Here is a 10,626-nt window from a genome sequence, read left to right on the forward strand (position 1 = left end):
CCCCCAGCCCCTCCCTGGGGGATTCTAGGCAGCCTTCTACTACCTGAACTACATTCCCAGCCTGTCTTTCTGTTTATTCATCATTCTGAGTTTCTGTCTACATTGGCTCTCCATTCTAGGCCCCAAACACATTTTCCCTCAGCTCCTGATTAACTCTCTTTTGCAGTCTTTTCCCACTCTCATCTTCCTTACTCTGCAGCAGGGCCTTCGCCACATAGACTGCTGTGTCAATGATGAGGGGGTCTCACTGCTTTATGGATCTGCTTCAGCGTCCATAGGAGCCTGAGTGGGTCTGGGACCCATGCAGTATGTAGCGCAGCTCCCCTGTGTGATCCATCAGATGTCACAGACGCCCAATTTCCAATTCATCAGGACATGGGAATGGGGCTTGAGTACAGGAAATACAGGAAAACAAGTTAAATGACTCTATATGGAAGAAGCCATGAATTCAGAAGGGGCGATATTCTAAGGGACAAATGTTACAGCTCTTCAGCAGGTCAGTCTCACATCAAGGGCTCTCTAGGATTTAGGGAGATACACTCAAATAACCAGTATGCTGCCTGACATCCTAGGAGGCACAGGATTACAAGTTCAAGGCCAGCCTGGGCAAGTTGAAGAGAATCTGTCTCAAAACAGTAAGGGGGGGGAAGGGCTGTGATGTGTTTTCATGGTAGATTGCCTATGGAGAAAATCCCCGTGAGGACGTAGGGATGTGATTCCAGTGGTGGAGCACCTGCCTAGAACCCTCCAGTGAGGGGCTGGGGGCGTGGCTCAGTGGTAGAGCCCCTGCCTAGAATCCCCCAGGGAGGGGCTGGGGGCGTGGCTCAGTGGTGGAGCACCTGCCTAGAACCCTCCAGGGAGGGGCTGGGGGCGTGGCTCAGTGGTGGAGCACCTGCCTAGAACCCTCCAGGGAGGGGCTGGGGGCGTGGCTCAGTGGTAGAGCCCCTGCCTAGAACCCTCCAGGGAGGGGCTGGGGGCGTGGTTCAGTGGTAGAGCCCCTACCTAGAATCCCCCAGGGAGGGGCTGGGGGCGTGGCTCAGTGTAAAGTGCTTATGAGGTAGGTTTTAGCTTCAGTTGTCATCATTGGAAAAAAAAAAAAAAAACATGGTTGTGGAGATGGCTCAGCGGTTAGCAGCACTGTCTGCCTTTCTAAAAGTCAATCTCGGGCTATCTGCAAAATGTGTTTTTAATTTTCAGCCAGGCAGTGGTGGCGCACGTCTTTAATCCCAGCACTTGGGAGGCAGAGGCAGGTGGATTTCTGAGTTTGAGGTCAGGAACTCACTACAGAGTGACAGCCAGGGTTACACAGAGAAACCCTGTCTCAAAAAAATAAAAACATAAAAAAAAAAAAAAAAAAAAAAAAAGAAAACAAAAGACATGCAGATTTTTGGATGCAGCTTCCTTGTTCTTTGTTCTTCCCTCCAGAGCTGTAGGGGGTGTATCCCCTGCATCCTGCCTTAAACCCAGATGGGCTCAGTTTAGTTTTGTTATTCTGCTTGGTATAGCTGTGAGAGCAAAATGAAAGCATCAAGGGCGGGGGCCCAGACCCCACCTTTGTCACTGTATCCCTGTTTCATCGTGTTCTCTTGTGTTCACACAGTTTCTCCATGCACAGGCTGCTCAGGGTACACTCCTAACTGGCCAGCTCTGCCTGTCAAATCTAAGGGCTTCGTTAGAGTAAAAATGTTAGCTGAAGCCATTAGGGATGGCTCTCGCCTGCCTAATCCCAGAATTTGGGAAGCTGAGCCCAGAAGATTGCCACAACTCTGGGGCTGGCTTGGGGTGCATACTGAGACCCTGTCTCAGAAAAACATTTCAAAGTCAAGAGTTAATTAGATGCCCTGATTAGAAGCAGAACGCGGTGGGTCACGCCTGTAAGCTGAGGCAGGAGAAGGGACATTTCAAGGCCAGCCTGGGCCACGTAGTAATTTCCAAGTTAACCAGCTAGAGATAGATAAGGTGATCCTGTCCAAAAGAGAGCAGATTGAGACGTAGGAGGCGGGCCTTAAAAGCATCTCTTCATAATATGGGCGTGGTGAACATCTTTAAAATGAAAGAAAACCGGGGTGGTGTGATTGGGTCATGTTCCTGTATCCCCAGGGGTTTGAAGGTGGATGTAGGAGGATTGGCTTAAGTTCTGGGCCATCTAGGGTTATAAACAAGACTTTGTCTCCAAAGTAAAAACCAAAATATGAGGCAGAATGAGAAACGGCCATGGCGCTGCTATAGCCGGGGAATTTAGGAAGACCAGCGGGGCTGCCTGAGAGAACCGCAGGCCCTGTAGACACAAGAGGGGTAGGTGAGTGACGGCTGTGCTGAAGGCAGAGGCGAGGAGGGTAAACCATGGGCGCTCCATCCCGAACAAGCCTCTCTCTCCTCTCCAGCTGAACGACGGGCAGTTCACGGTCATCCAGCTGGTGGGCATGCTGAGGGGCATCGCTTCGGGCATGCGGTACCTGGCTGAAATGAGCTATGTCCACCGAGACCTGGCTGCCCGGAACATCCTGGTCAACAGTAACCTGGTCTGCAAGGTGTCCGACTTTGGCCTCTCTAGATTCCTGGAGGAGAACTCCTCGGATCCCACCTACACGAGCTCCCTGGTGAGCCTGGGGCCAGGGGTCCACACGGGGAAGTGGGTTGGTTGGAGAAACCACGGGTAGAAGTCCTGGCAGCTCTGCTCCCGGGGTGGGGAGAATACCGGAGCGGGCTGAAGGCAAACCAGCTTCCGACGTGTGAGGAACACAGCCGCAGAGATGAGAGATTGGAGGCCAGGAAGAAACGAGGCCAGTCGGGAGTTAGGGCAGTTGGGATGACACCTGTCGTTCCAACACAGAGGAGGTTGAGAGAGGGAAGCCCTGTGATGGTAGCTAGCCTGGGCTATCGAGGTGGATCCTAGATAGAGAAAAGCAGATGCAGCGGTGTGCACCTGTAATCCCACAACAGAGGTGGTGGAGGCTGGAGGGTCAGAGAAGTCCATCCTTGGCTACCTAGGGAGCTAGGGAGCTGGAGGCATGCGTGGGCAGCATGTGGCAACTCTGTTTCTAGAAAACATCACAAAACGGGAGACAGGGATGGGGGTGGGTGGGGCGTGTCTTAGTTTCTTTTCCTAAGGCCATGAGAGAATACCCTGACAAAGGTAACTTAAGACAGGTTTATTTTGAGCTCAGAGTACTAGGGACAGCCTGTCACAGTGACAAAGCCGCGGCAGCAGGTGGTCACATCGCACCACAGGCAAGAAATAGAACAATTAATGAATGCATGTGGCCAGCTCACTTTTGATTGAGTGCAGGGCCCAAGCCCAGGGAACCTCAGTTAACCCAGTTAAGATAATGTCTTCCAGGCACTGCCACAGGCCTGTCCTTTGAGTCTAGATTCTGTCAAGTTGACAACACTGTCCCTTATGGAGGATGTTCCTGGATCCTGCTGCTTCCTGGGTTCACCTTTTCTGGCCTCCTCCACAGGGAGGAAAGATTCCCATCCGATGGACTGCCCCCGAAGCCATTGCCTTCAGGAAATTCACCTCTGCCAGTGATGCCTGGAGCTACGGGATCGTCATGTGGGAGGTCATGTCTTTTGGGGAACGGCCATACTGGGACATGAGCAACCAGGACGTAAGTGTTCTGTGGTCATACCAAGATTTCCTGGATATTCTATCAGGATAGTCTATTGTGACTCTGGATACGGGAGTGGGGGATAGAATTCCCAGGCTCTTCCCTATCTGTGTGTGTGGGCAAAGAGGGGTGATGTTTGCATCCAAGAGTTGGCTGCAGGGGCTGGAGGGCAGATGACTCAGCAAGTACACTCCTTGCCATGCAAGAATGAGGATCCCCGTAGCCCTACGGCTGGGGTGTCGGGGGCAGACACGTCCCGGACTTAATTGGCGCACCAGCCTAGCCAGTCAGTCAGCTCCAACTTCAGTGAGACATTGTCTCAAAAAAACAAGGTAGAGGGGCTGGGGGCCCCGTAGGTGAAGTGCTGCTAATGCAAGCATGAAGCCTGGAGTTCAGATCCCGAGCCCGCCTGTAAACCTCAGGGAGGTGCGGGAGCATGTCTGTAATTCCAGCATGTGGACAGTAGAGACAGGAGCTCCTGGATCAAGCTAGGCTAGGGATCAGGAAGCTCTGGGTTCAAGAGAGAGACCCTGCCTCAATGTAGAAGGTGGAGAGTGACTGATGAAGACAACACACACACACACACACATGCATGCACACACACACACACATGCACACACACATGCATGCACACACCCCACACACATGCACGCATGCATGCGCACACACACACATGCATGCACACACACGCGTGCATGCACACACACACACAAACGCATGCACGCACACCCCCCCACATGCACGCACACACACGCACACCTCCCCCCCCACACACACACACACGCACGCACGCACGCACACAGCAGTTACTCAGTGGCCCTGCTGGTAAGCCTGATGACTTGAGTTCAGTCCCCAGAACCTACACAGTGGAAGGAAAGAACAGATTCCTTCAAACCGCCCTCTGACCTCTACACATGCATCGTTGTGCGTGCACACACACCAGTGTCTGCAAGCAGAGAGATACTTGGAATTTAAAAATAAAGTGGAGAGGGAGGTAGGAAGGCACCCTTCATTGATCTCCATGCACATCCACATAGGAGCACACGCACAGCGTTGGATGTTAACAGTGTTGGATTCGGGGATGGGTGGAGGAGGGCAGGGTTGGGAGGTTATTCTCTGAAGCTTAAGAGCTGTGGGGATGGGGGTGGGGGTGGGAGAGTGTTGCCAACCAAGGCAGTTTGCATCCTCCTGGGACTCGGGGGTCTGTGCTTTTGGGGTGCCCGGGGTCCCTTCGGCGAGTGATTCTCTCAAGCCAGCTTCACCCCGTCTTCCTCCTTGTCTCTGCAGGTGATCAATGCCATCGAACAGGACTATCGGCTGCCTCCTCCTCCAGAGTGCCCCACCTCCCTCCACCAGCTCATGCTGGACTGTTGGCAGAAGGACCGGAATGCCCGGCCCCGCTTTCCCCAGGTGGTCAGCGCTCTGGACAAGATGATCCGGAATCCCGCTAGCCTCAAAATCGTGGCCAGGGAGAATGGCGGGTGAGGATCCCAAAGAGCAGCCCCGACCCACAACCCAAGAGCCCTTTCCGTGGCACCGGAGTACCCATGTCTGTGTGTATAGACCGGTCTGTGTTGGTGTTCCGAAAGCCCTCTGGTACGGTCTGGCTTAGCATTTCTCTCCATCTTTGCCCTCCCCACCTCCCAGGGCCTCACATCCACTCTTGGACCAACGGCAGCCACACTGCTCTGCTTTTGGCTCTGTGGGCGAGTGGCTTCGAGCCATCAAGATGGGAAGATACGAGGAAAGTTTTGCAGCGGCTGGATTCGGCTCCTTTGAGGTGGTCAGTCAGATTTCTGCCGAGTAAGTGGAAGGGACCGCAGTGGGGCGCGGAGCATCGGTATGGGAGGCTGAGTCAGACCCCCACGTTCAGTAGGGCCCCCCCGAGTTCAGCTTCAAGGGCTGTTTTATATATGGTGGCTCGGTGCTGTGCTGCCTGACGCTGAGCCCCTGGATCCTCCCACAACAGCAGGGCCCGGCTAGTGCTCATTCTGGAACCTCCTCACGCCAGGGTCATCTATCTCCCTTCCCGTTTCCAGCCTGTGTCTGTCTTTGGTGCCTCTATCTACATTCCAAACGTGGCTCTCACAGTAATGTGTCAACTCTGGCTCCCTCTTCCCACCCATAAAAGGAGAGGACGGGTCTGAGATGTGGAAATCCCTTCCCAGCTTTGATGTTCCATGGGTTTATGACTCTATCAACCCCCAAATAACTGTTCTCCTGCCTGTCTGTCCTTGGAGCGCCTTCTCCCCCCCCCACCCCCATCGCTGGTTCTCTCCCAAGGCCTCTGCTTACCCCAGCTTTGGATATCGGGAGTGGGGGGGGGGGAGCACAGACTTCTGTCGGGAGGAGGTAGCTGTGGTAGTGTATCACTGTGCTCCCAGCTCCTGGGAGGCTAAGGCAGGAAGCTTTTTCAGTTGAGGCTACATACCAATACTTTATCTCAAATAACCAGTTAAATAATATGTAAAAAACTTAAAAAAAAAAAAAAAAATCTCCAGATGATGTCTGGCCAGGCAGGTCCACTGGTCCCTCTTCAGTATCTTCACAGAGCCTAAGTGCTCCCTTTAAGGCCTAGTTCTTTACCTGTGTGGCCCCTGTCTGTATTTCTTTCTCCTCCAAGGCAACCTCTGCAGTTCCATCCCCCTAAAAATCTCTCTGGGGACTTTCTCTGTCCTTCCTCTACTGAGGCCGCTCGGTAAATGCTCGGTGATTCCTCTTGCCCGTCCTCCTCCTATGGGCTCCCTGCTTGGCTCCACTGGGGCTCCTCCAACCTGCTGTTTTTCCACAGGGACCTTCTCCGAATTGGAGTCACTCTGGCAGGACACCAGAAGAAAATCTTGGCCAGTGTGCAGCATATGAAGTCCCAAGCTAAGCCAGGAACCCCTGGGGGGACAGGGGGACCAGCCCAGCAATTCTGACCTCCAAGGACTCACCACAAGCTAAGCCAGGAGCCCTTGGTGGATCAGGGGGACCAACCAGCCCAGCAATTCTGACCTCCAAGGACTCACCACAAGCTAAGCCAGGAGCCCCTGGTGGATCAGGGGGACCAACCAGCCCAGCAATTCTGACCTCCAAGGACTCACCACCATGGACGGGCAGAGTTTTCTTTCCCTGGGGGCAGAGTTGGGTGGGGACTCACAAGATGAGCCCCTCCCCCTCATCACAGCTTCCCATTGGATTGCACTTTGAACAGAGAGAGACGGAGACCCAGGATTTGGGGGAACTGTGCCATATGGGATCCTACATTGTGCCCTCCAGGCGGGGAACCCCAAACTCAGAGTGAGTCTTTCCCCAAAGAAACATCCCTTCGTCTCTAATCTCCCATCTTCCCAGGGGGTGCTCTTCCCCCAGAGCCTTCCACCTCAACGGGCATGTCCCTGCAGACCAAAGAGAAAGGGTGACCAGCCTGCCAACTTGGGAGTGGAAAATGCCGTCCCAGGACGCAGGAAGGGGCTGTCAGGACCCGGTGATGTAATCATTGGATTTTGATGTCCTAACTTGCTGTCACCACCAAAGGCAATCATTTTTCCCTTGTAAATGCCCCTCCCCTCATCTGCCTTCATATTGAAGGTTCTGAAGTTTTACTATTTTTTATTTCGTTAATTTTTTCTTCCTCCCACCCCCCCCCCTTCTTGTCCAGATTTTGTGCGTTGAAGGGTACCTGGTTCCACTATCTCCTGTTGGGAACAAGGACCCATTGATATGTTCTAGAACAGTGCCTTGGAAATGCCACAGCCTTAGACAGTTCCTCCTTCCCTCCCCCCAAGTGCCCCCAAGCTGTGTTGTGAGGAGGGAAGGGGGGTGATGTTGTAAAAGGGACAGGAGGGTGGTGGTGGTCAACAGAGGCAGACAACGGTGCTTGGAAGGGGGTTCTTAAATTATATTTAAAAAGAAACTTTTTTTTTTTTTTTGTATAAATAAAAGAAAAGGGATATGTCACAGTCCGGAGGGTGACTGGGAGCTGGGAATAGACCAGATTTCTGAGACTAGGGGACCCCTAGGGGTCTGGATTTGGGGGGTCAGGTCAGGTGATGGGATTTTGGTGTGAGGAGGTGCTGGGTGTTGGTTCTCAGCCCCAAGGGGTTTTGTTTGGGTTGGTGGGAGGTGAGTCACTGGCAGCTGGTGCTAACTGCTCCAGCTGCCCCTGCCAAGAGCCTCAGGCACCTCCGGGGTGGGGCTGCCACCTCCTGCCCCTCCTCTGTCTCCTTAGCTCTGGCAGGGGGTTGTGTGAGAGAAGCCAAGCGGGTAGCCCATAGTCCTGCCCTAGAACCACTTTGAAAGGACGAGGGGGCACGGGTGACGGTGGGGGGGTCCAGTTAGGTGCCCACAGACTTGGGTTGGACGTCCATAGCCGGGGTCGGTTTAGTGGTCATGGGAGAGCCAGCATTGGCTGTGGAGGGGAGGGGAAGATGGGGAGTGGCTGAAAGGGGGCCCTCACGTGTGTGTACTTATGCCAGGTAGCTCTCGGGACAATTCCCCCATTCAAGATGCTGCCCAGGCAGGTTTTCCTGGCCTCCTGGGAAGGGGAGGGGGAGCAGCTCCAATGTGTCTGCTGTTAACTTCTCCCCCTCGCCCCCCAGACAGGAAAAGGAGGATGGGTTCCCATCCGTACCCCATTCCAGCCTCTCCACTTCCCCACTGGTTTCCCAGCCCCTCTGCTGCTGGGTATGCCCTTTCCCACTGGGACGCCTGCAAGGCTAGCCTGATTGAACAGCAGCGCAGTGAGGGGTGCAGAACCTCACACCCTGGCCCCAAGGCAGTGTTGCTATCATTTCCCCTGCATGCATGGGTGTGTGTGTGTGTGTGTGTGTGTGTGTGGCCCCTCCTCCACTGCAGACAGAACCCTGAATTTCCAGCTTGCTTGCTGCCAGAACCCCTACCCCTTCTTGTATTTTGTAAACCGGGGCTTGCTAATAACCCAGGCCAGCCTCGGAACTCGCTATCCTCCTGCCTCAGCCTCTGGAATTCTGGGATTATGGCATGAATCACACTAAGTCCTTTGTCTCCTCTCCCTGGGTGACATTTGATATCTCTGGAGGGTGGGAGGGGCTCATTACTACCAGGAAGGGGAGTGTCCCAAGGGACACTAATCCAGCCAACTGCCTTTCCCTGCCAAACAGACATCCTGAGAGCTGCTATGGGAAAGAAGGAAGATGAAGGCCACAGCATCCAAGCAGGACAAAGATGGAGGCCAGGGGGAGAAACGGGGCTCCAGGCAGGAGGCTGACCTGCTGAGGGGCACTGTGCCTTCTGTCCTAGTGAGGGAACCAGGGCCCTGCAGGGCAGGTCCCACTCCTGTCCTGGGCCCTTGCCATACTCATATTGAGTTTGGCTGACTTCAGGAAAGGTCTCCAAAGGTATAATTGTCACACAGATTAATATCTCCCTGGCCTGTGTCCTCCCTGCCTCAAAGCACTCTGGCCAAGTCTGTTTCTTGAGGTCTTTACAGTCTGATCCATGCCTGGCTGTCTTCATTTTAGCCACGATTTCCCCCTTCGTTACCCCAAGAAAGAAGTAAGCCAAGGGACACAGACCTCAGAGTGCAAATTACACACCTTGGCCTCCTTTGGCTGAACCAGGTGGTCACTTATACCTGGTTGTCAGAAGGACTCCCAAAGCCTGTTAACTCCACCCATGGTTCCCATAGCAACCTCCTGAAGGGCTCTTTGAAGGAATGCAGAATGAGGGATACCCTCTGGAAAAATCCCAACCGGAAACAGGAAACCCAGAATGGCCTTGCTTCCCCCTAGTGGAGGAACTCAGGCTAAGTCCTCGGAGCTCAGGGGTTCCAGGCCAGCAAGGCTTATATAGCAAGCTTGAGGCCACCTTTAAAAAAAAAAAAAATTAACTTGGGGTAGGGGCGTGGCAGTGACATGTCTCCCAGCAAGTCCAAGTGCTTGCTGCCAAAAGTGACCTGAGCTTGGTCCCTAAGCATGGTAAAAGGAGCACCGGCTCCTGCTTGCTGTCCTCTGACCTCTACATCTATGTGTGAGCATTGGTAAAGGTAAAAGATAATGCCCACCGGGGTGCTGGGGAGACGGCTCTGTGGGTAAAGCGTTTGTCACATAAATGAGGACCAGAAGGACAGTGGAGGAGATATGGGAGGGAGAGATGGTTTCCATGGAAACCAGCTGACTGGCTGGCTAGCCTAGCTCCTTGTCAAAGTCTAGTGGGAGACTGTCTCAAAAAAAAAAAAAAAAAAAAAANAAAAAAAAAAAAAAAAGCTGTTCAGGTTGTACCACTCCTGGTAGCCATGGGGATAGCTGTAGTGGCTGGCACGGGGATAGCAGGGATAACGACTTAGCTGTCCCTCAAAATATTTTGAGGTACTTCAGACTTTTTAAGAAAAAAAGGTAGCCAGGCAGTGGCAGCACACATCTGGTCTACAGAGTGAGTTCCAGGACAGCCAGGGCTACACAGAGAAACCCTGTCTTGAAAAATCAAACAACAACAAAAATAAATAAATAAAAAGTGGAAGGGGCCTGAGGAACGGTGGCAGAGGTTGTCCTCTGACCACTATGTCAAGAGTGTGCACAGTGAAGGGTGTGCCTGCGGAATGGCAGTTCCCTCCAAGTGGGTTCGTCCTGTCTTGGAGAGCCACGTCCTGAGGATCTTGAGCAGCAGACATGGCTCCATGGCTGCTGCTCTCCCAGAGGACCTGAGTTTGGTTGCGGGCTTACACCTGCCAGTCACTCCAGTTCCAAGGAGTCCAGTGTTCTCTTCTGGCGTCTATGGCCATGTGCACATGTATGGCAGACGCTCTCTTATAAACATACACGTAAAGTAAGTGAAACAAAGTTATGATTCAGAACGCCCTTAGGGGAAGCTCCCTAAGGTCAAGGAAGTAAAGGATTCAGTCCCCAAACTGACAGAACACCTTGAGCCGCTCCTTCCCAATTCATGAACAGCAAGGACTGCCAAGAACACTCTCAGACCAGCCGAGCTGCCGGAAGAGACCCCCCACCCCCATCCCGGCAAGCTGCCTGCAGGCTGTGCATGGAGCACCAAGGCT

General features: G+C 53.4%; 1 protein-coding gene across 1 annotated transcript in view; it reads left to right on the plus strand.

Annotated features, from left to right (window-relative positions):
* Positions 1-7,525, plus strand: part of Ephb4 (EPH receptor B4) — a 25,694-nt gene extending 18,169 nt beyond the window's left edge. Inside the window, exons 12-16 of the mRNA XM_029533877.1 lie at positions 2,326-2,600; positions 3,462-3,611; positions 4,899-5,092; positions 5,259-5,414; positions 6,403-7,525. Of these exons, the coding sequence (XP_029389737.1) occupies positions 2,326-2,600; positions 3,462-3,611; positions 4,899-5,092; positions 5,259-5,414; positions 6,403-6,532 (905 nt within the window). The 3' untranslated portion in view covers positions 6,533-7,525. The remainder of the gene's footprint in view (positions 1-2,325; positions 2,601-3,461; positions 3,612-4,898; positions 5,093-5,258; positions 5,415-6,402) is intronic.
* The last annotated feature ends 3,101 nt before the right edge of the window (positions 7,526-10,626 follow it).

The sequence above is a fragment of the Mus pahari genome, chromosome 23 (assembly GCF_900095145.1).
Source record: "Mus pahari chromosome 23, PAHARI_EIJ_v1.1, whole genome shotgun sequence".
Classification (NCBI taxonomy): Eukaryota; Metazoa; Chordata; class Mammalia; order Rodentia; family Muridae; genus Mus; species Mus pahari.